The sequence below is a fragment of the Canis lupus genome, chromosome 1 (genome assembly GCF_003254725.2).
Source record: "Canis lupus dingo isolate Sandy chromosome 1, ASM325472v2, whole genome shotgun sequence".
Classification (NCBI taxonomy): domain Eukaryota; kingdom Metazoa; phylum Chordata; class Mammalia; order Carnivora; family Canidae; genus Canis; species Canis lupus.
In genome coordinates this window covers 64,015,760-64,041,349 of record NC_064243.1, presented here as the reverse complement: position 1 = coordinate 64,041,349, position 25,590 = coordinate 64,015,760, and the positions used below count along the sequence as shown (strand labels likewise).

The 25,590-nt window shown below is 43.9% G+C and overlaps 1 protein-coding gene across 1 annotated transcript in view; it reads right to left on the bottom strand.

Moving 5' to 3' along the window:
• The window catches only part of RNF217 (ring finger protein 217), a 132,812-nt gene extending 110,467 nt beyond the window's left edge, over window positions 1–22,345 (bottom strand). Inside the window, exons 1-2 of the mRNA XM_049097122.1 lie at window positions 22,203–22,345; window positions 21,470–22,130 (exon numbers count right to left, since the gene is read on the bottom strand). Of these exons, the coding sequence (XP_048953079.1) occupies window positions 21,470–22,130; window positions 22,203–22,345 (804 nt within the window). The remainder of the gene's footprint in view (window positions 1–21,469; window positions 22,131–22,202) is intronic.
• Between the last annotated feature and the right edge of the window lie 3,245 nt (window positions 22,346–25,590).

Sequence of the window (25,590 nt, the reverse complement as noted above, 5' to 3'; positions counted from 1 at the left end):
GAAGACATACTGCAACAAAATCATCTTGACAACTAACATGTGAGTCACAAGTAATGTCAAATGGCTTTATAAACTTCTTGCATTGCCAAAAATTAAAACAAGAAGGTCTCCATTCCCACACAAATTCACAGCAGATATGTTTTCTGAACTCAAATTATAATTCCAACAACCATTTATTTTGGATCGTGATGCAGTGCAGTGCAATGGAAATCTCCATATTTCAAAATCCATTTGTCGGTCACAAAAAAACCACCTATTGTTTGATACTATTTATATGAAATAAGCAATCTATACAAGTAGAAAGTAAATTCGTGGTTTCTTAGGACAGGGGGCATGGAGTGGAGGGGGCAGGGAGTGACTATTAACAGGTATGGGGGTCCTCTAAGAAGGAACTAAAATATATTAAAATTAGCGGTAATGGTCTCACAACCCTGTAATACTAAATGACATTTAATCATACACTTTAAATGGGGGTACTGTATGACATATTAAATGTATTTCCATAAAGATGTTTTTAAAAATGCACTGAACTATGCAATCTGAGAAGCTTCCCCCCACCCTCAAGTTGGAAGTAATTAGTGTGTAATGTGACATTCTAAAGGGTAAATATCAAGAGAAAAATCTAATAGAATCCCATCAAGGACTTCCAAATAATGAATATGCATACATGCTGGAGGGACGGTATCAGTGTCTGTCAATACTTATCTGTGTGAAAAGATATTTTAAAGATGAAACATGTACAATGTCAGTACAGATTAGCTGTAACAGATGAATACTGGCAATTAGTATTGATGACAGGGGATATTATGAACCCCAGTGAAGCAAAATCTTACCCCAAAAGAAAGAATTTTATTCTTCTTCATAGATCTGTATTACAAATATAAAAAACTATTTTGTTTTCAATTTTGTCAATAAAAATATATGTGGAAATCTGGTGGGGTTTTTTTTTCTGCTTATAAATTCTAACATAATATGTTTGATTTTGCTCTTGGCCTGCAAAACCTAAAATATTTACTATCTGGCTCTTTACTGAAAATATTTGCCAACCCATGATATAGAAGAAAGAAGCAATTGATGCTGGAAAATTGTTTTCAGTAAGCAAGGCAAAGAAGCTCTTGAATGAGTCCAGAGATTGGTTTAATTCAGACTTAAAAAAAAAAAAATCTATTTGAAACGATTAGGTCCAATACAACAAGGAGACACAATAATCAAATAGATTTAAGTAAAGGCTAAGGACAACTGGAGGAAAGACATCGATGATGGAAGGCATACATATAATATCTTTGTAAAAATATCTCAGAAGGTACCTGAGATCCTTTTATGAAAACATCAAAGGGATAGTTGTCCTCCCCTTCCTCTGACCACAAAACGGCATCTTTCCCAATGTGAAAAAAAAAAAAATGCCAACATGGCAACAAGCAAAACCAACATCATAAAGGAAAGGAAGATATCTGGGGCGCGTGGGGGGCTCAGTCAGTTAAGCATCTGACTCTTGGTTTTGGCTCAGGTCGTGATCTCAGGGTCGGGAGATGGAGCTGTGTGCTGGGCACTGTGCTGGGCATAGAACCTGCTTAAGATTCTCTCTCTCTCCCCCCACCCCTCTCCCCTTCCCCTGCCCGCCCCCCACTCTGAAAAAAAAAAAAAGAGGACAGTCCTCAAGAATGCAGTGTTCATTATCTCTGATCCTATAAGGGTACCTCAAAGTGTATAAAATGAACTTTAAAAAAATTAAAATATTTACTTTCCAAAAATCAAGCATATACTAAAAAGTAGATTTGTGTAACATACACATGTTCACAACACACATTATTAGTAAATGTTATTAACATTTTATCCTTCTGCTTCCTACTTTATGAAAAAAAATAAAACATTACAGATAAAAATAAAACTCCTTACCATCCTTCTCTTCTTTAGACACTCTAGTAAGTCGGCTTTGTTTTTATTTTTATACTACACAAAAAACGTATCTCTGAACAATGGGTCATGACTTTCGGTGCGCTTTAAAATGTCACTGCCTGGGATCCCTGGGTGGCGCAGCGGTTTGGCGCCTGCCTTTGGCCTAGGGCACGATCCTGGAGACCCAGGATCGATTCCCACATCGGGCTCCCGGTACATGGAGCCTGCTTCTCTCTGCCTGTGTCTCTGCCTCTCTTTCTCTCTCTGTGACTATCATAAATAAATAAAAAAAATTTAAAAAAAAAAATAAATAAAATGTCACTGCCTTGCAACAGTTTAAATTCTGAAACAGGGCAGCCCAGGTGGCTCAGTGGTTTAGCGCCGTCTTTGGCCCAGGGTGTGATCCTGGAGAACTGGGATCGAGTCCCACATCAGGCTCCCTACATGGAGCCTGCTTCTCCCTCTGCCTGTGTCTCTGCCTCTCTCTCTCTCTCTCTCTCTCATCAATAAATAAATAAAATCTTTTTAAAAAAATTCTGAAACATGGTTGTTTTGTAAAGTTGTATTATATATATATACACACACACACACACATATATATATATACACTTATGTTAATATATACAGATTTAGTTAATTAGGTTTAAGTGCAGTTGGGTATTTTACTTTATGAATATATGAGAGTTCACTCATCCATTTCCTAATGATGGAAATTCACTTCCAATTTTCCACTATTACAAATAATGTTGCAAAACATAGCCTTGTACATCCCTCTCACACATGTGCAGGAGTTTTTCTAGAAACCAGTATTGCCTGAACATTCTGTTTTCCCCATATTCTAACCAGCACTTGGTTTGCATCAGACTTTTTGATCTTGGCACTTGTAAGTGTGAAATATCTCATTTTGTTGTTATTAACTTGTTTCCCTCACTGGTATGAATCATATAAAGTCCTAATAATGAGTATGAACCTTTTTGGTATATGTTATTGGCCATGTGTTAAACGTTGCATTTTTCTATTGAATGATCTTTTTCTCATTGACCTGAAGAAGTTTTTATACAGGAGGGAAAATAATCCTTTATGAGATATATTCCAAAACCATTTTCCCAAGCTGTGAATTGTCCTTTACCTTACTTTAAAGTATTATTTTCTCCCCTCAGAGATTTCTCACTGAGATGAAATAAGTCATTTTCTTTTAGAGTTGTATTTCTCAGAGCTACCTAAGAAATCTTTTCTTATACCAAGGTTACACAGACTCTGAAAATCTATCCTACTAACAGATTTAAAAATTGATTTATACATAGAGGTCTTTAATATATCTGGGCTTCATTTCTCTACATGATGAGATATTACTTAACTTTCATATGGAAAGCCAATCATCCTTATACATTTATTGAAATGTCTACTCTATCCTCATTGATTTATGTGTCAATCTCCATTATGTCCCCATATACAAGTTACTGGCTCTCATTCTTAGCTCTTTTTTTTCTATTCCATTGATTTAATTGTGTATATCTATGAAAAAAAGTATAGTATTAATTAGCTTATTTTTAAAATGTCTTGATATTTAGGAGGGCAAATTTTCCTTCCCTATTTATTAAAAATTTCTTTGTTAATCTCAAACCTTTATTTTCAACACATAAATCTGCTGATATGCATTAGATTTATAGGCTAATCAGGAAAACTGACATCTTTAGACATTGCACCTTCCCACCCACACCCAATGGGACATATCTCTCCATTAGTTCAGATCTTCTTGTATTTCCCTCAATGATTAATATTTTCTGTGTAAAGATCATGCATGTCTTTAGATTTACTTCTAGGAACCTGTTTGAACATAATTTCTCTTTCTCCTTGGTTCTGGCTGGTGAATAGTATACCCAAGATTTCTGTGGGTTGCTGCTATAGCTAGTAAATCTACTAAACTCTTTTATTAGTTCTAATAGTTTATCTCTGAATTCTCTTGCATATTCTCTTTAGGTAATCTTATCCTCTAAAAAATGGAGATTATTCTCTTCCTCTCCAAACTATATATCTTTCTTTTTTCTATTTCAATGGTTGGGGTATCCACACCACAATAAAGCTAAACAGTGACAGGAGAAGCAAGATTCATTGTCTTTTTTCTGCTTCTAAGGTTTCACCACTAAATTTGATATTTAGTATAAGTTTTTTATATATCTCTAAAATCCTAAGAAACATGTTACTTTTTATTTGAATGAATGTTATTTCTTCATCTATTAAAATTATCATATGGTTTCTACTTCTTCGATCTATTAATATGATAAATAATATGAAATAGATTTGTTGATGTTAAATCAAGCAGAGCAGAGGCACCCAGGTGGCTCAGTCCTGAGCCTTCAGCTCAGGTTGTGGTCTTGGGGTCCTGGGATGGAGCCCCACATAGGGCCCCCTGCTCAGAGGGGAGCCCGCTTCTCCCTCTGCCCCTCCCCCTGCTCATGCTCTCTTTCTGGCTCTCAAGTAAATAAAATCTTTAAAAAAAAAGAATAAAATCAAACTATTATAAACAAATAAAGCATATCAGCATTCCTAAGATAAGTTCTCCTTGATTATGAGGTAAGAGTGGCTTTTTGAAATGCATCTGCTGAATTTTATTTGCTGGCATTTTATTTAGGATTTTAAAAGTTAGTATTAATGAGGGAAGTGGAGCTACAATATCCTATTTCTTGTTTTTGTATTATGCAAGTCTCCCTTTATGAAACTCATATGAGCTTCATGATATAAACACCTTGTGCAATGTGCAAGCTTTCCTATACACCGACCCGTTAAATGTCTTTTCCAAGAGTTATATATGGTTATTATATGGCAAAGACTGAACTTAAATCTCCTAACTCCAAGCTCTTTTTACTGGTCCCATAAGTAAGCACTACACTGAAACAGATCCACAAGACACTGGAAGAAACTAATTAAGTAATTTTATTAGGGATAAAAGATCACTATTATGCACCTCTCCCTTTACAAAAGTGTTGGTGATCATGGAAGATGGACTAGAATGGCCAGTATGGGTATTAATATTTCTTACTGGTCATCTCTGTTCATGTAAATGTGTGATTGGAAAAAAAGGTAGCTTGGATACATTGATGTCTACCTCAAATGAGATGACCTCCAAGGTCCTTTCCAGGACTGAGAGTGTAGGATGTAAATCCACTAGGCCACTACTCAGGCTCTAAATTTACATTTGTCCAGGCCATAGTTCATGTGCTACTTCAGTCCTCTAGTCTTTGTGCCTTCCTCTCTATACTAAACAGACATGACTATTCAGATCTCTAGCCCAATACCTTGATTATCATGAAAAGCAAATCATCACAAGAATTGGACTGACTCTAGCTCCCAAGACATAAGAAACCTTTCAAAGTTTGTGGCTCTAAATCATTTTTGGAAAATGGCATGAAAACTCAATAAATGTTATGGAGCTACTCACCAAGGAAAGGATTTTGCATAAGATTTAGGGCATTTATAACTATTCTGAAGATGGTCTATAAACTGATAAGACTAACAAGTAAAGAACTATTTGGGAGGAGCAAGGAGGCTGAAGCAGCAAACAGGAGACAAACAGAAAGCATTCTTTTTTTTTTTCCTTTAAAACAAAGTACTCTAAAAAGTGGACCTTCTACTATGACAGTTACACATCTACTTCTTCCCTTTTCTCACAGAAAGCAACCTGCTAGCCAAGGAAAGATGAATGACTTCCCTTCGCAGTTCCTCAATCTTACTCAAAGATAACATCCAAGTACTCCAAATCCATTTCCACTGTTCTCATCAGAAACAAGGAAATTACTTTCACATACCATAATGGCATCAACTCATGACACTTTTTTTCTGATAAATCAATGATGTATCCAAGCTAACTTGGGAAACAAATGTTTTCATATCATACAGAAAATTTTTAAAGGTTTTAGACTGTAGGCACATAAGTAAAACAACTGTTTTCAGGACCTACCGTAGCATCATATGTAAATCTATTATTAGCAATAAATAGTCTACAAGATGGTAATGGCTATGAATTATTGCATACATGTGCTATTTATACAAAATGCAATGCAGGAATACTTTTTTGGGTGGCTGAGGATGGGGTTTGGACTATGGGACTTTTCCATAAAATGAGTATCAACCACACTTTTACTATAGAAAATATTAAAGTATCTATAAAGTAAAATAAACATTGAAAAAAACGTAGTTAAAAAAAGGAAAAATATTTTGTATTACCATATGAACTAGCTTCTATTTTTCAATAAAATAAGTACTTCTGAGGAAAAAAAAAATGCTAAAGTACTGAGATCCCAAAGTCAAATCCCATTCATACTTATAGAAGAAAAATACTGAACTCACTTGGAAGTGATCTGATTCTTGAAAGGAAGATGAATACGGGGGGTGATAAAGTGAAATTGTTTGCAAAGAATTGAAATAAGGCATTACAAACTGAATATTCTAACCATAAAATATAAAGTCCAGTTGTTAAATTACTTTACTTTTTCTCAGGTTGTTTTATAACCATGGCGTACTCCTGTACGCCACCCAGTAGGACTAGTCACTCTATCTAATTTGAAAATATTTCAAATTTAGTAAAGACTACTGTTCTGTAAACTACTCTTATCCAGTGGTAACAGTTAATGGAGAGACAACTGAAAAGCTTGTCGCAATACAAATGTATAGGGTTTATATTCTTCTAAAATCTAGGCAACCCCTATACGAAACAAATCAAATCTATTTTAAAGATAAAGACTTAGAGTTTTCTCGTAATTTTTAAAATAAAATCACATCGACATTTTATTACTTCAACTGAAATATTTCTGGTTTTACGATCAACAACAGAGTGTCACTAGAGGAAACACTTCGGGATGCTCTAAAATAAACAAATGAAAGTATAGGCTGAGGGGGAACTCAGTTACTCTGCATAAAATCAACAAAGCAAATCTCTTTTCTAAGTAGCTGCTTTCTCAGGTACTCATACTAAAAACAAGGAAAAGGACAGCCACAGCCAAAATAAAACAGCCACTGCAACGGTAAGCCCGGACCCCAGAGCCCTTCCCAGGAAAGGTAGAGGAACTAGACCTGACACCCAAAGAGAATACTGTGAGGAAAATAAGAATTAGAAGAGACAGGCATGTGTAATAAGGTAGGAATTGACTGAGGAAGCACATGACAGTCGTTCAAAACCATTTTTAAAAGTAAGAACAAGAACAAAGTAGAATTACCAAAGAATTCTAATAACTTCCTCTTACAGCTGAAGGTTGACCAGTAAGACCTCTCTGATCTGTGGGAAACTGAGGTCTCAGTTCCTGTTTGTTTTAAATAATGACAAAAGTGAACTGGTGAGAATAAATTGAGGAAAGATTAAAAACAGGAAAGTGCAAAAAAGTAGCAGAGGACAACTCAATTTCTTTGATAAATTGATTCTTACCATCAGTAAAGTAATAATTATGTACACCTGTTTGAGAGATATTTTCATATTTTTTGATTGGTGACTTTTTACATGGTGTCTTTGGAATCAAACAATTAAGACCAACCAACCAACCAACCAAACCAATCCATCCCAGACAGGTAAAATGTGAAAAGAGACCAAATGGAATGGAGGTTCGAAAAGTGATAGGACAGGAGACAGAACCATCTCCAATGTTGTCACACTTGTTCAAACCACCGCCATGTCTGCTGTGAACTACTGCAGTTGCCTCCCCACCTACCTCCCCGCTGCTCTTCTTGCCACCCCACTCCCCTAACTAAATTCCTTCGCCAGAAAGAAGCCAGAATTTTTTACAGCATTAATCGTCATTTTACAGTTCTACCAAATGGCCTGATGACTTCCCATCACATTTGGATTAACGTATCAATTCTGCAGCAGGGCAACACAACTCTACGGGATCTGGCCTGCATGGACCTCTGTGAGCCATCTCCAACCACACTCCCCCGGGGCTCTCTGTCCTTGACACACAGTAGGCCTGTGGTCCTGGCTTTGCAGAAGGACACTGGGACCCTCTGCCTATGGTGCTCAGCTCTGTGCTGAGGTCTGTGTTCTGCTAGCCCTTGCTCACCATTCAGCTCTCACCTTTCCACCTTATTTGCCATACTATCCATCTGAGCTTCTCTCTCTAGTCATGGTGGCCTGCACACCCTATTTCCACAAGTGTGTTCCTGAGTGTACACACATGCCTGCTCGCTCCACCTCACTTGGAGAGATGCCCTACCCCTAACCCCTTCTCTTCTCCCTATGTATTAAAAACCATTTTTATTTTTTTTTTAATTTTTATTTATTTATGATAGTCACAGAGAGAGAGAGAGAGAGAGAGGCAGAGACACAGGCAGAGGGAGAAGCAGGCTCCATGCACCGGGAGCCCGACGTGGGATTTGATCCCGGGTCTCCAGGATCGCGCCCTGGGCCAAAGGCAGGCGCCAAACCGCTGCGCCACCCAGGGATCCCTAAAAACCATTTTTAAAACAATAGCCAAGGTCAAACATTTTCCTATTCCCATAAACACAGTTTTCTCTTCCTAGAACCACTTAAGTCAGCAGTCTGCATCACACAATTTAGTCATAAACATCCCTTAATCTTTGCCTGGAGAGTTTATTTTTCATCTACTGAATTCCTAAATTTGCCACAAGGACAGATCACAGACTACTTAAGGGGAATACACTGTCACCTCCCATAGAGAACAGCAGAGTGCTAAGCAAATATTCTGTGTTCTGCAAATATTTTTAATAGAATAAGGGAACTCTAGCTCCCCCTTTCTCCTTTGATTCCTTTAAACCCAACTGCCTACTAGAGCGCAGATCTTTATAGCTCAGACCACAGTGAAAGAAAGTCTCGGCCAGTGGAAAAGATTGCTCTACGTAAACATCTCTGTAACTCACTGATTATCTATTGGAACACGCGCTTCAATTTGTTTTTCCAGAACTAATGATGAGATAAACAGTAATTCTTTGATCTTGTCTCAGCCACAGTCTTATGTTCAGAAGCAGTCACTTTGTGATATGACTGTGCAGAGTTAAGGGCAGTTTATGGCCACAGATCAGCGTGACATTAACCCGCCTGGGAGGAGACTGCCTGCTTGGTCCTGGCCTCATTAGCACCCTGAGCAAACTAACAGGGATCTTTCCAATCCATCTAGATTACAATAAGCCAAAAGGATATTTGAACACAATAATCCAAAAGTTCCAATAAATTATTCAGTATCCTGATTTTATTTTTTCTAGTTAATGATACAAAACATCTATTACTAATAAAAGTATTAATAATTATGAAAGGAATAGGTTAGAACTAGCTTCCTTATTTTTAATGCTCTTCACTCAGTATTTGGTGATACTGATGCTCTAAGGTCTGTGTTCCTTTTGATACATTGTTTTAATGACTGTCAGGGCTGGAAAAAAAAAAAAAACACCTCCATGTGGGCACAGAGTGCAAAAAGCGCAGTTACCTGTACTTACTAAATCATTATCCTTATTTTTGGGTCTCATCTACCAATTATACAAAGAATGGTACAGAAATTCAGCCAACAGATTTACATTTTCCCTTGTATCAATGAACTATTCTTACAATTCATCAGAAAACGATAAATTTTTAAACAAATGGGTTAAAACCTGGGAAGCAATTCATTTGGATGATTTTTAAGCAGGACAGAAAATTGTTTCCAAGTTTTTAAAGTTTACTGATCTACTTTTTAAAGAAAAAGACATAACTGAACAAAGTATTTTTCAAAAATCCTGAAATCTAAAAAAAAAAAAAAAAAAAAAAAAAGTATTGGGAAAAATTACTGTTCTTTCAAGTGTTTTCTTTCCAAGCTCCTAAGCTCTCCCTTTACCTTGAAGCCTCAATGACTCACAAGGTGGCACTAAAAACGAATAACTAAAAAGGTAAACCCAAGGGATAACTATTTTGGTTGATTCAAACTAGACCTGAAATACATGAATTTACCCATAAATGACTATACTCAGATTTTCACAAATCAAGATCAGCAAATAATCCTCCTATGATATATCATTAAACAATCTTGAGACCTTCACACACACATATGCAATTTTAGCATAAAACACCAACACACGGGACACAGAATATTTTTCTTTATTTTTAGAAGCCTATTCTTTGCAAAGTGTAGCTTTCACAACCATGAGGAGGAAAAATGATAACATAAGAAATTTTAAGAAACACTGAAGTTAAGGGTGTAACTCATTAAACATAGGATAAAATAAGAGCTCTTGGGATTGCACCTGTCATTTCCCACCACGGGCATCTCTGGCTGGAGAATTAAAACACCACAAAACATAACAAAACCTACTCTGAAAAAAAAAAAAAAGAAAAACAAAACAAACAAAAAAAACAAAACAAAACCTACTCTGTACAGAACTATGTGAAGAAGTTCACTTTCCCCACCAAGGTCAGATGTTTACCTAAAAGGGGTGCACTGAGAGTAGGCCATATCAAGGTCATGTCTCAATTGATCCTACCACTCTATAGAGACGTAAACTAATTAACCAAACAGGGAACATCAGAAAAAAAATAGTATCATCAAAAGAAACAAAATGCTGGTGAAATATTATGAGCAATTGTTTTATTTTACCTTCTGTTTCAAATTGTTCAGCAACCAGAGGAAAAGACTGCAGTGGTTTGACTTGCCACATACAACTCAGAGCTAATGAGCTTCAGGAACACTGAGTATGGCCAGTGTGAGGAATATAATCATGTGAGGAAATAAAGCAAGAATCGACACCAGGAAAAGGGAAGTAATTTGCTAGGTAGCCTATAATTAGCCTCTGAATCTTACAGTAGAGAATATTATTGAGGCAAATAGCTTAGGAAGATTTAAAAAGGGATTAGTCATTCACATGAATGAATAAGCCCAGAATTTAGTTACCTGAGCCAGAGGGGGGAAAAAAGGCACCTCATAAAAGCCATATAACCCGTCTGTTTCAGGGTATGCAGGTCCTCAGTCTGGAAGAGGTTTCTAAGAAAAATATATATGCTACTGGAAATTTAGAAATCATTGATCAAATGATAGAATAACCCAATCAAACTAGAATATCACAAACAATAAATATCCAACAGTCGGCCAAACTAACAAAGATTAACGAGGGTGGTCAATTCCAAGGCATCATTAGAAATAGTATTATTTCTGTACAGGACGGGCCCAATCTACAGAAAAATATGTTACCTTGACTGTTTTTACTCAGAAAAAGATACGTAACTTTTCCAAATAATAATTTAACTATTACTGAAGCTAAAATTTTGATACAACGGAAAGGAAATTATATTCTATAGAATAATTATAACTGGGGTTAATATTCAGACTAACTAGAAGTTGATCCCAACCTTGAGATATTTCCATTACAGTGGAATTAATTTAATTCTACAGTATTTAATTTTAATAAAGAGAATGGCTTCTACCAAAGCTTTGCTTAAAACTAGATAAAACTTTATTAAATTACTCAGGAATAAAGCACAAAAACACAACACCAAAGCATATGAGTTGGAACTATTTAATGAAATGATCGCTAAGACAGTAAATAAAAAGAATTAAAATTAAGGTGTAAAAGGTTTCTTACCTGAATTAACAACATTTTTTTTATCTGTCTGAAGCAATGTGATGCTTTAAAAATGCAGTCCCCAATTTTTTGACACTTGCACACACACAAAAAAAAAGCTGGGGTCTCAGTTCTTTCCTCTTGAATCTGGGCGGGCTTGGGACTGCCTTGTCAAGTGACACAGAGTGGCTTCCAGGGTTTGTGCGGAAAGGATCACGCAGCTCCCACCTGGCTCCCTGGAGACTCTGGCTCCAGTGGGTGCCACCCCCCATGTAAGAAGCCTGTCGCCCCGAGATTACCATGCTGGCAGGGCCAGGGGCAGGGACTCCTGCAGATAGTCCCAGCTGAGCCCCCTGCCCACAGCCAGCTCCAGCTGCCACCACGTGAGTGAGCTGGCATCTGACCACAATTGCGTGAGAAGTCAAAGGTGTGAACTCTCCAGCTGAGCCCTCCCCAAGTCTCTGGCTGGTACACCACCATCAAAATAAAATGGTAGTCTGAACTCCCTCGGTCCTGGAGGAATTTGTTACACAGGGGACACAATAACTGGAAGAGGTTTTATAATTAAAGAGGTACCTCTGGGGATAAATGGGATGTCAGGATAGAGACACAGGCTGCAGCCTTCCATCATACTCAAAATTTAAATATACCGTGGAATAAGATACCAGAAATTCAGGCTCAAATATTCACCTTATTGTTCCACCAAGCTACACTTATTATAATTTACTTTCAACCATCCACCCAGCCTTTCCACAAATATTTATTGTGCACCTACTTCATCCTGGGCTCTGAGCTGACTGCTTGCTGTCAACACAGCTGAAAGAACAGTGGCGTTGGGGGCAGAAAAATGAATCAAACATCAAGTCATCACTTACACATATAATTACAAAAGGGGATAGAAATACAATGACTGCAGAGGGGAAAGGCCTCTGAAAGCCTTCACGGCAGATTGATTTGAGTCTGGAGACTTAAGGAAGGCTGAGCTCTGAAGAATGAGGAGAAATTCACCCAGCCAGGGAAGGAGAGAGCAGGCCGGGAAGCGAGAAGGCACGAATGAGCAGAACAGAGGCCAAACCCCAGCAGCAGTGTTATGAACTGAGATCTTTACAGAGAGCAACGGGAAGGTCTTAGAGGTTTCTGAACAAGATAATGAAATGTTGAGATTTTCATTTTAAAATATCGCTTTAGCTATCTACTGCAATACTTCCAATGTTGACAACACCAGCCTCCAGCATATTAATTCTCTATGGAGTAAATAATAAGTCCACTCCACAGATATCCCTTTCATGCCTCCAACATGTCAAGAGGTAAGAAACAAATTAGCAAAAGAGATGAGCTCTACATACTTCAAGCTCTACGGTCTAATGGAACATAGAGCAGGAAATGGGAAATTTAAAGACAGTGCAAGAGGGCACCTGGGTGGCTCAGCGGTTGACAGTCTGCCTTTAGCTCAGGTTGTGATCCTGGGGTCCTGGGATCGAGTCCCAGGGAGCCTGCTTCTCTCCCTCTGCAGGTGTCTCTGCCTCTCTCTCTGTATCTCTCAAGAATACATGAATAAAATCCTTTAAAAAAAAAAGTGAAAGGAAAATCTTACCAGAGGTACAAAGGGTTGTCAAATTTTGGAAGGATGCTTAATCCAGATATAGGGAACCTAGAAGAATTCCCAAAGGAAGAGATGCCTGAGCTGAGACTAGAAAAAATCAGTTAAGCATGAAAGGCAAACAGAATTGAGGGAATGAGGAAAAAAAGTGGATCCTCCTAAGACAGAACCTCATGTCACTGAAGGCAGAGGCTCATAATGAAGAGAGTCACTGAGTGTTCAGGGAACAAAAAGAAGTTTTATATGGGTGTAGGCTGAGAGGGTACCAGCAAATGGGAGTTCGCGCACTCAGGCACGCGTAAACTCTGTTTAGACTCTATTCTAAGAGTAAGAGGCAGACACAGAAAGGCTAAGATGGGGAGTGCCAAGACCAGTCGAGCATCTTATTAAAAAAACCCTCTGGCTGTCGTGTGGAGAACAGACTGGAAAACAGTCAAGATTGGAACACTGGGACCAAGTGGTGAGCTGCTGTTGGAATCCAGGACAGAAGTGGTGGAGGCCTCAGCAGGCAGATGTCCGGAGAAATAGAGAAAAGTAGAGAACAGGATAGAACTATGTTTAGGAGGTAGAACTGAGAAGACCTGGAGATTAATTATGAGAGGTGAGGGAGAAGAAGAACTCAATGATGACTCCCAAGTTTCTGACCTGGGTACAGCTGATGGAAAAGGGGAACCCTGAAGGAGGAGCAGAGCTTCAGGGGAGCGGGAAGGACAATGAGAAAAGGGAGATTTAGTTTTGAGACGTTGAAGGTGGCTGTGGGTGGGACAAAGGGAAATGTGCAGGAGACAGATGGCTACAGGTGCTGAAGGTAAGGAGTGATGCAGGCTAGAGGAAAAGATTTGGAAGTCAAGAGCACATAGGTGTTACCTGAAATGCTGGGAGTGGATAAGCTGGTCCCACTAAGAGTAGAAAGTGTGAACCAAGAGGGGTAGGGACATGGCCAACAGTTAAGAGATGGAAATATAAGAGAAAGCTCAAATGGAAACAAAAGGAATGGCCAGGGAGTCAGAAAGAAATAGGAGACTATGTTGCCATTAAAACTTGACAGTAAGCCCAACTATAGTTTTTCTTGACTCAATTTCTCCTGATTTTCTTACGTGAAGATGAGGCCGGGTTTGGTAGCCATCCCATCCCTGGACCTGGGCAAGCATCCTCCACTTCCTCAAAATACGTAATTAAGTTTCTTCTCCTTCTTGGACTAGAAGGCTTGTGATTTTTGTATGATACAAATATAAATTTAAAGGAAAAATAGAACTATATTTAGCTTACAAATAAGATGATAAATGTAAACAATGTAAAAAGTCCATGGGTTTTAGAGGCAAATGGACCTAAATCCCACTTCCACCATTTCTCAGCCACGCGCTTTAAGGCAAGGCGTTCAATCTCCCTGACCTAGAGCTTCACCATGTAGCCTTCTATTACCTAAGGCCCAGAAATGGAGCTGTTCCTATTTTCTCAAACCCGTTATAATCAGAAAGTCAACCCCACCAGTGCCAATGGAAACAATACTGTTCACGGTTGCAAATAACCTCCTTGTTGGGAAATCGATGGTCAGGTTCAACCCTCATCCTGCAGAAATTATCAGAAGCATTAGACAAAGATAATCACCCCTCCCTCCTCAAAGCACCATATGGGTTTGCTTCTGGGTAACCACTCTACCTTGGTTTCTCTCTTGCCTAACTGGCCCACTCCCTTTTAGACTCCTTCCTGGTTCCTTCACATGTCCCAGGTTCCATATTGGTAAACGTTGCTGTGGCCCCAGACTCAGCCCTCCTCTAACTGCTATCACTCCCCAGGTGATCTCATCTAGTCTCATGGCTTTAAATACCATCTACAGGCCCAGAACTTTCAGATGTCTATTTTTTTGTTCCCATCCCTCTTCTCAACGCCAGACGCCAACTGCCTCCTCGGTACCCCTTTGTGAATGTCTAAACAGCCTTTGAAACTTAGCACGAACTCCCAATTCTCCAGAAACCTAGTCCTCCTACGATTCCTCATCGCATTAAATGGCAGCCCCATTCTTCTCATGGCTTTGGGTCAAAACCTGAGTCATCCGTAGCTCTTTCTCTCTCATCCCACACTCAGTCATCAGCAGTATTTGTCAGCTCCATTGTCACGATACATTCAAAATTCAACCAGCTCAAGCCCTCCTCACCTCTAGCACCCTACTCTGAACTACACCATCTCTCTGGATCCTTGCCATAGTCTCCTGACGTCTTAACTTCCCTTCTTGACCCCTATGGTATATTCCGCACAAGAGCCACAGTAAATCTCTTTTGAAGGTTGTTATTTCTGGTTAGCTCAAAGTCGTCTTGTAGCATCCCATCCCACTCAAAGGAAACGCACATTGTCTAGGGTCCTAAAGTCTTCTCTGACCAACTTTCCCACTCCTACTGTTTGCTTCTTATCACTCCCCATCTGATTCCCTATGCTTCGGCCACATGGATCCCCTTCCCGTTCCTGGACCACCCCCAAGCACGTGCGGATCTCTGGAACTCTATACTTACTCCTTCCTTAAATAGCCTCGTGGTTTCTCCCCTGACTGCCCCGACGAAGATCTCTACCCAAAGGTCACCTTGTAAGACTCTCCCTGACAGCCACCCCCCCAATTGTAAATATACCCAGAACAACCTCTTCTCCACCATTCCTTATCATCCTTCTATTGTCTCTTTCTCCAAAGCCTTTATTATCCTCTAATACACTAATTTTTTTCCTTATTTTATTATCTATCTTCCCCCAGCCTTGTATATAAAGTCCATGAAGCCAGAGACTTTATCTATTAGTTATTTATCTGTTTATCTGTTAGTTCTCTGAATCCCCAACAGCTACAGCAGTGACTGATATATAATAGGTATTTAATATATAAGTGAATTAAAAGTAAATTATTTGTGGAAACTTAAAAACTCAAGGGTAATAATCCCAAAGTTGATGAGGCAAATAATACTGATACCGTGGAAAGAGAATGACATACTTCGGGAATAATTTTCCTGTAGACACTTTTGATTTTAAGACGTAATTTGATTTGGGAAGGTTCATTTAGTTTATCACATGAAGCTCTTCTGACAAAGTGAATTTGAACAACATACACAAATGTTTCAAATATTATAAATTTAAAGATTTGCCTTAATGTCATGAATGATCCAAAACAAACTTAGCAAAATGATGTTTTAAGTAAAGGTAGTAAATATTTTGAGAGGAGCAAGCTATTTGATAATATTTTATTTCCAACAATTAAAGCTCTGAGAAATATGTATATTAAGAAATAAATAACAGATGAATTTATTACCTTGGCTTAAACATAATAGGAGGAATTGTAATACGTTTACTGAACGGTAAGCTGGTGTTCAAGAATAGGTTTAATAAAATCCTCCCAAAAAGTAAGGAGAGAAAAAGGACCCACAATTGTCTGGCAACTTAAAAGCTTATTTATACCACCAGATAAAGCTGAGAAAAAACACCATGCATAATGTAGAAGGCCCTAAGATGGCTCCTTGAGGGAACGTAATGCATTTATAGAGTATCTCATGGTACTTGGCCTACTGGTACCCGAGAGATGTTTGTTTTATGCATAAATGGCACACTAATAAATGAATACATTAATTATAAGAAATTACCAATCAGGTGTCTGTCAACAGTGCCCATGACAAACTCAATATAAAGCTGGGAGCTTAAGTCCTAATTCTCTTCTTTTTCTCTCTCTCACATCAGGAATAAGGAAGAGGCTTCCAGTATAAAAGCTGAGCTCTACTGCAGAAGGAAAAAAAAAAAAAATCACCACTCTAAAGGTTTCCATTGACGCCCTGGGTAAGTAGTAATACTCCTACTCGCCGTGTTATTTGAGATCTCCTAGGCAGGGGAGCACAGCGCGGGTTTTGCTTCCCAGCCTCATCTCCAGACAGAAGAGACGGGAAGGGAAACACCCAGGCGGCCCACAGACTAGGCCCTGCTGGCCCAGAACACAGCCCTCACCAGGAGACTCCTCTGCAGAAGTCAAATGTCAGCTAAAACCAGATTTTGAAAGGTAAAAGAAAAAAGATTATTAAAGAGGAATGAAGAAGTTATCAGAGACTTATTATTAGAAACAGAAGAGAGAAATAAGGGCATGAGTCAGTGAGGTGTGAACGCAAATGTTATCGCACCCTTCAAACACACACGTGAGCACAAGCAGGCAAAAATCCGTGCATGGAAGCCTAAGTTGACATATGCCTTAACTCTCACTTTCCAAATGTGGAGAGTAGCTTAACAGATTTCGATCTCATTCTTCTTCACATTTTCAGGGCTATCGAAATCACACCTGGCATGACGGAATGTGAAAATTCACCTGCGTGAAGACGGCTGCATTCAAACTCCACGTTGAACACGTTAGTGTCTAAAAATATACAGGTTGGTTTAAGATTCAACGGGGGGGGGGGGGAAAGTAGGTTATACTTGTACCCATAAAGGTCTGCATGACTCAGAGTTTAATAATAGGATACATAAGATGTCACCCTTAGGTCACTGATTCTAGGGTGACTATAGTAGACTGCCATTTTAAGACATCACCATCTCGCAGCTGTTTTGTTCACAATCTGTAGAAGAAATGTGTTGCTTGTCTCTATTAATACTCCCCTGACAGGTGTATACATTCCAACTCACATGCATCTGCCAATTGGGAGCGCTCTGAAGCCGAGCGATGAAAGCCACAACAGCTGTTACCTTTAGACAGGCCTTGGTGTGCTCAATTCTCTCCTCTACCCAGAGAGCTAAATATTAATACTTTGTGTTGTAACAGATTTTCCTGTCTAAAACTAAAATCACAAAGGAAAGACAGCAGAGGGGGATTTCTGAAACAAGCACAGTATCTCTCTATGAAATAAAGTAGGCAACCATCTTTCCTGCCAGGGACATGTGGTAGAGGCCAAACCAGCTGAGAAGGTCAAAGCTGACAATGGCTCACTGACCTGCAGGGGGCTGCAGACATCCCCGGGACTGTGTGCTTTAGCCACAGTTCACGGGGAAATACTTCCACAATGAAAGTATCGATGATTTATGTACGCAGACAATATAAACTAATATTATATATAGATATATAAAATAGCTTCCCCTGGGTCATGGCACTCTAGAGCCTCCGAGTCGACAATACCCATGTAGTTAGTGCCAAGGATTATGATTTATCAGTTCACCCCTCCACCATGTCACGTGAAAGGTGGATGACACACACCGTGCTGTAAAGCCATCCCACAAAGAGGGGTTCCCTGCAGCCCCAGTCACCGTGATGATTGGAGAATTATGTTTTGAGAAATAAAACGATTATTTCTAATGCTCAGTCTGTAGGTACTTAAAGTCATGGCCCAATCTGCTTCCTCTGTGCTGAAATAATGCCCAAATCTCCTCTCCGGCCTTCGTTGCACATCCAGCCCGTGGTGGCACTCGTGGAAATAAGACATCTTCTAAAAATCTGTGTCCTTACCTTCCAAGCTCATACCTTCCTTCAAAGAACTCGGCATCCCCTTATAGAAGAACGGGAATGTAACCAGGCAATAGTCCAACTCACATTTAGTAGGCATTTTTAGATATTTGTATAAAATGCTGAAGAGAGGCGGCTCCCCTCTATTTTCTTAAATGATGCTAAACAATGCACTATTTGACACAAATTCAAAAAATGGCGAAAAATGTCACTGATTACTTTTTCTTTCAAATATATCATTTTCTTTTAAAAGAGCGTAAGGGCCCCGCAAGTTCTGGCTTAACAGATTTTAGTCGGTCAAACCCAAGAAAGCTTATAAAATGAGAAAGAAAGCACTCACTGTGCCCTTTTGATCTGGCTCAGAAAGGCAACAAAACAACTCTGTAGTCTGATTTTGTTTTGCTTTAGGACGGGTATGTCAGTACAGATCGTGGTCTGCAATTCTATTTCACCGATGAGGAAATTAAGGCCTAGAGAGGTGAAGTGACATGGAAACACAGACCCTTTGAGTAGAAGGGACCTTAGCATTAACACAGACCAGAAATGTTACAACCACAGGCCTGCATTTTTGTCCAACTGGGAAAAATGCCACTTTCATATAAACCAAAAATCTGTCTAAACAAAAAAACTTAGAATATTTCTAAGTTTAATAGCAAACTTAGCAAACCTATTCTTTTTGTCTGCTTTAAGACTTTGTCCTCTGTCTTAAACATTAAGAAGCTCAGAGTAGAATTTGGTGCCTAAGCAGAATAGTACTTTCTGGCCATGGTGACCCTCATCCTCTCTGTCACTCAGTTCTTCCTAAATTCGATTAACTATTAGTTGAGGGTCGGTCCAACAGCAGGGATAAGGATACAGCAGGGAACAAACATGTATCAATTTGTCTTTGTGGAAAGAAACTTTTTTCGGTATAACACAGTATGTGAATACCATGAAGAAAATTAAAAAAAAAAAAAAAAAAGGGAGATCTGAGCGTGGAGTGAGGCTAAACTTTAAACAGTGTGGCCAGGGAAGACCATTTGGATGACACTTGCATGCACCACTGAAAGAGAGAAGGGGGAGGAGTAAGCAAGCAAAGGGAATGGTATCTAGGGGGATATTCCAGGCACAAGGAACAACAAATACTAAAGCCCTGAGGTAGAGGCGTGCCTGGCCTGCATGACTCATATTTTTCTTGTTTATTATTTTAAATAAAACATGTTCTTCTTTATTGAAAGTTCTGTCCCATACTTTGGAAGAAAATCAGGGACGTTCGTACAATCCTAATGACGACAGGCAAGCTTCAGATTCGCCTCCGAGAAGTTTTTAGTGGTTGTGCAGGATGCCGCACGCACCCTGCCACCCCTCCACTCCCCATTCCTTCTCTTCTCCACTACAGATCAAAATACTGACTTCCTCAAACTAACTTATGGAGATTTAAAAAAAAAAAAAAAAACATCTGCTTTGGGGAAAGGGAATCAAACTGCAATGCAGAACCCCACCCCCCCACCCCCAATTCCGACTACCTCCCTTGAACTTCTAAACCCCTGCATTTGTATCCAGCCTTTAAGTATTGTTACCCTGTCGACATCTCATCACGAGCTACCTTGTATTGTTCTTGCTCACACATCTGCTCTCCTGGTGACTTCCTTGGAGCAGGGCCCCTATCTTGGGAACGTCTGAATCCCACCCCAGGGATCTGCACGGGGATGGCACCGATATCTGCTTGCCGATGATGTCAGAGCAGCTACCACAATGAGAGCAGACATTCCTGCCGGTTTAAGTATCTGTTTGGGGCTAAAGCATGAAAGAGACACCGGCCTCTTCCAGGCGTTTGGATAATCTCCACCGTCTTGGCCACCTTACTGTTTGTGTAACATTCCATTCCCTCTAAGTTTCCCTTCGGGTTTTTGGTCGGGCACAGGACACACTTTGAGTCCACACAGCAGCGTGGATTACCCACCAAACACAGAGGAACCTCCCCGTGTGGGATCCCGGTCCGAACGCTGCGGCCAGTGTCATGAAACCCTATGACGGGAAGGGCACTGGACATAAAACTGTCACACACGAGACAGTGACCTCACAGTCCGGCCAAGCAAACAGATACAGAAGGAACAACTGCAGTGCGTGCAACACACGCGGAAGTGTTTTGCAAGTATGTAAGCAGGGGCCTAAGACTTTGCCAAAAAAGTTGGCACCTGAACCACCAGGGTTTTGGCAAAGACCAAGTAGGCCAACCGGACAGGGGATCAAAGGGCATTCCAGATGGTGCTCAACACCGACAGAGGCCGCCAGACTGGAAACTGCTGTAAGAAGTCCTTCCCCACCGGTGAGGGGAAGCTGGTCTCATGCACTCTGCAGCTTTCCAAGAAAAAAAACAAGCTTTCAAATAAGGAGCTGAGGAGGAGAGTGTCAGCACTGCTTGTTTTTTTGTTAAACCTCTTGGCCTCGCTGCGCTTTGTTTTGCTCGGTTCTGTTCCCTCTTAAAGTACCGCCTGGGCCCAGCTTCGGGGAGGAGAAGTACCTCACTTTGCTGGGGAGGAAGGAAGCCGCTAGTGGGCAAGGGCCCAGGCCTGAGTAAATGAATGAATGAATGAATGAATGAATGAATGAATGAATGAATGAAAAAAGTAAGTAACACTTCTCGGCCACATACAAGTGGAGCAGCATCAAATACTCCCTCATGGGGGGGGGGGGGGGAGGCGGGGGTGCAGGGAGCAGGGCCTGAAATATTAATTCCAGTCCTTCGCTTGGCCAACTCCATGCAACCTGACAGTACTTTGGGGCCACTCTTTGTCGGTCTCTGGGACACCCAGCCTAGGAGGCACCCTCGTCGCCCAAGCTCCTGCTTGGCAGTTTAGTTTTTAAAAAGGGGGAAAAAAAGACATGCAGCAGGCGACAGTCCCCTGAAGCCGGCTGCAGCTGAAGCCGGAGGCTCCCGCGGAGGGAGGTCGCGGTCGGGTCAGGGGCGCCGTCGGGGGGCGCGGGGAGGCGCGGAGGGGGCGGCGGCGGGCGCTCACCTGGGAGCTCAGGTAGACCCTGAGGCAGTCCTCGCACACGGCCTTCTTGCAGCAGGGCAGCGGCTGGATGGGCTTGTCCTCCAGGCACACCCGGCACATCAGCACCATGAGGGGCCCGTAGGGGTCCCCGAGCCCCGCCAGCTGCGGGTAGGGGGGCGCCCCCGGCAGGCCGGGCGCCGCGGGGAAGGGCTCGGGCGCCAGGTAGAAGTCCAGCTCGATGCTGCCGCCGTCGGGGGCGGGCGCCGGGGGCGCCGGGGGCGCGGGGGGCGCGCTGGTCACCGGGGGCGCCCGCGGCGTGGGCGTGGGCGTGGGCGCGGGCGCGGGGGGCGGGCGCTGCGGCTCCGCGGCGGGGGCCTCGGGCAGGTCGTTCTCCACGCAGAACACGGAGCAAAGCACTTGCCTCCGCGCGGAGAGCGGGCGCCGCGGGCCCAGCACGTCCAGGACCAGCTCGTCGGCGGCGCGGGCGCGGGGCCCGGGCTCCGGCTGCGGCTCGGGCTGCGGCTCGGGCTGCGGCTGCGGCTCCGGCTCCGGCTCCGGCTCGGCGGGCGCGTGCAGCGGGGCATCTCCGTCCCCGCCGCGGCCCCGGGCCCCCCGCTCCGGCTCCGGCTGCGGCTCCGGCTCCGGCTGCGGCTCCGGCTCCCGCTCCCGCTCCCGCCCCGGCTCCCGCTCCCGCCCCGGCTCCCGCTCCCGCCCCTCCCGCAGCCGCGCCCGCAGCGCCCGGGGGTCCAGGGGCCCGGGGAGCGCCAGCCCCGCTCGCCGCCCGCCCCGCTCCGGGCCCCGCCCGCCGCCCTGGGGCTCCGGGCCGCCGTCCGCGCGCGGGCTCGGGGGCTCGGGGGGGCCCGCGGCGCCGCTCAGCGCGCCCTGCTCCTCGCCCATCGCCCGGCCCCGCGGCCCGCGCCGCCGCCGCCCATCCAGCCCCCGGGACCCCCGCCCGGCGCCGGCGGGCAGCGGGGGCAGCGGCGCGGCTCGCGGATCCGCTTCTGCTTCCGGGTCCCTCCGCCGCCGCCCGCAGTCCCCGCGCTCCGGCCCGGGAGCCGCGCACCGGGGAGCCCCGCCGGCCCGCCCCCCGCCGGCCCCGCGCTCCGCCCCCTCCGCCCCCGCCCCCGCCCCCTCCCCCTCCCCCTCCCGCGACGCCCGGCGGCGCTCATGCGGGTCGGGGCGGCGCCGGGGGGCGGGCGCGGTGCAGGGGAGCTGGGAGGCGGGGTGCAGGGGCGGGTCGGAGGGGCCCGGGCCTGTGGCGCCGCCGCGCCCGGGGAGGTGCAGCCGAGCGCCGAGCGCCGACCCGCGGCCGTGGCCTCCCCGCCGCCCCTGCCCGCGGCGCCCCCTCCCGCCGCTGCCCCGCACGCGCACCCTCCGCACCCCGCCCCGCACCCCTACCCCCCCCCGCACCCTTACCTACTCCCCTCCCCCCGCACCCCTACCCCTACCCCCTCGCATTCCTACCCCTACCCACGCACCTCTACCCCCGCACCCCTCCTACCCCCCGCCCCGCACTCCGCAACCCCGCACCCCTTCCCCCTTCCCGCCCCCTCACCCCTACCCCGGCACCTCTACCCCCCGCACCCCTACCCCGCACCGTTACCTACCCCCTCCCCCCGCACCCCTCCCCCCCCGCACCCCACATCCCCTCCTTACCCCTAACCCCCCGCACTCCTGCATTCCTCCCCCTACCCACGCACCTCTACCCCCCCCACCCTCCGCACCCCTCCGCACTCCGCAACCTCACACCCCTTCCCCCTTCCCGCCCCCCGCACCCCTCCCCCCCCCCGCACCCCACATCCCCTCCTTACCCCTAACCCCCCGCACTCCTGCATTCCTCCCCTACCCACGCACCTCTACCCCCCGCACCCTCCGCACCCCTCCGCACTCCGCAACCTCACACCCCTTCCCCCTTCCCGCCCCCCGCACCCCTACCCCGCCGCCTCTACCCCCCCACACCCCTCCCCGCACCCCCCGCACCCCTACTCCCCTACCCCCGCATCCCTCCCCGCACCCTCCCGCCCCCGTCCGCACCCCTCCCCCTCGCCCTTCCTCACCCCCCCTCACCACCCCCTTCGGGGCTGCCCTGGGCCGCGCACCAGCCCCGGACCGCACCCCCGGACCTGGGTTTCTCTGGGATCCGCCGAATCCGAAACCCTCCAACGAGGCGGTTCGGAGAAACGACGCGCAATGTGCTGGCGCTGCGGCCCCTGCCTCTGCCGGGTCGGGCCGGGTCGGGTCGGGCCGCGGGTCGGCCTCGGGGACCGCAGATGCCCCCGGAGCGCTCTGTGCCCCCTGCGCCCGCCGGGACCCCGGAGCTGATACCTAAGAGGTGGCCCTTTCTCCTCCGTGTCACTGTCCCTTTAGGACATTTTTTTTTCTTTAACCCTTTAAAGATCACAGAACAGGTAACACGAGGTCGTGAGATGACTTGGCCTAATTACTAAACTGGATCATGGGGGGGAATCCGGGGGAGTTGGTCCCATTAGCATAACCGTATTTATCTCCCAGCGGGTTTCCAAGACAACAATTACATTTCAGCCAGAATTTGATTATGTGTTGATCTATCTTTATTTTACAGGAAGTGTTAGTCACCCAGACTGGTGTGTTTTAGTTCCCTAAAGCCAATGAAAACATTGTGGGGAAGCCAACCCTTGTTTTTTCATCTTGAAACGGAATTCAATTTACACGTTCATCTAATAGGACGAAGTTGTGAAGTGTGTAGCTTTTTTTTTTTTTTTAATCTCGAAGTCGTTATTGGTTTGTTTGAAAATATTTTCCGAATCAGTTACAAATGCTAGAAAGGCAACTAGCTCTGCACCGCAAAGAGAGCAGAGCAACGTCCAAGAGCTTTTCTGTCCTTTGTGTCTGATGCTCAGCTGCACCCTGGAGGGATGAATCCAATCAATCAGTGGAAATGCCACCTCATTTATCAGTCTGACCCAAGAAAGAAGAATTCTCATTTGGAAGAACAAATGCTATTCAAGGATTTTATTTTATTTTATTTTTCCCATTTTGGCTGATCCATTTCCTGTTAACTGCTATTTTCTCCAAATGATAACCTCTAGTGTTTAATGTTCGAAGGACAGGGACAAGAAGCCTACATGGAAGTGCCCTCTGTATATGCCATCTGACAACTAGTCCTCTTTTCTTTCAAAAGAGACACGAAAGTAATCTGTGTTTTCCAGGTGACAGCAGGCTAAAAGTAAGACCAGGGTAACAATGACGAATACAAAGGAAGCATGACCCCCCAGTGTCCGTAGGAATCAAACACCTTGAGGTCCTGGCACAGTGTGGGGACTGCCACCCCCACCCATGTTTGCCATAGGTGTTCCAAGGACTCGTTCTTGCAGGGCCCACCACCTTGCTCCTTATCCCGCAGGCTTCAGTTCACTGGTGGCGGCTTCCCTCGCCACTGAACCGACTAGAAAGTCGCTGCTAGAAATCCTGAAGGCTCCCCCAAACTCTCAGCCCTTTTCCTTGCCGTGACTGCCCTTCTGCGGGCCTCATCTATCTCTGCGAAAAAGAGAACTGTGGCATGTGGTATCTTCTCCCTCCAGACAGACTCAGACTTGCCTAAATCCTGGGCTCAGCCTCCCCGGTGTTCAATCTGGGACACTGGCAGCATGAAAACGAGTTAAAATGCAAAGTTAAAATTCCGGTCAGACCCATCAATTTCCCCTGAAATGAAATGCATGAAGCACCTATAATGATTGTGATGACAGGATGCACTTTTTAAGGACTGGCTGAAAACATACTTACCATAGCATAAATCTCAGTTATCTACCACAAGCTTCATATTCTCAAAACTGAGACTATCTGCTCCACATCACGCTGTGTACAGCTGTTAGTACAGCATGAGCACTATCTGTCGCTACCAGTTTGAACTCTCAATATTTTTTAATCTGCAAGAGCTCTGCACCTAAAATAAATAAATAAATAAATAAATAAATAAATAAATAAATAAATAAATAAATAAAAAGTAAAATAAAAAATAAAAAGAGCTCTGCACCTTCCCCGAAACCACGACTGCCATTGGGAGACAGTGTCAAGTTTGAGAATTGACATAGTCAGCTGCTGTAGATGGATTAAACATTTTTTTCTATTACCGCTTCTCTTATCTTGGCCTTTAAACATGACTT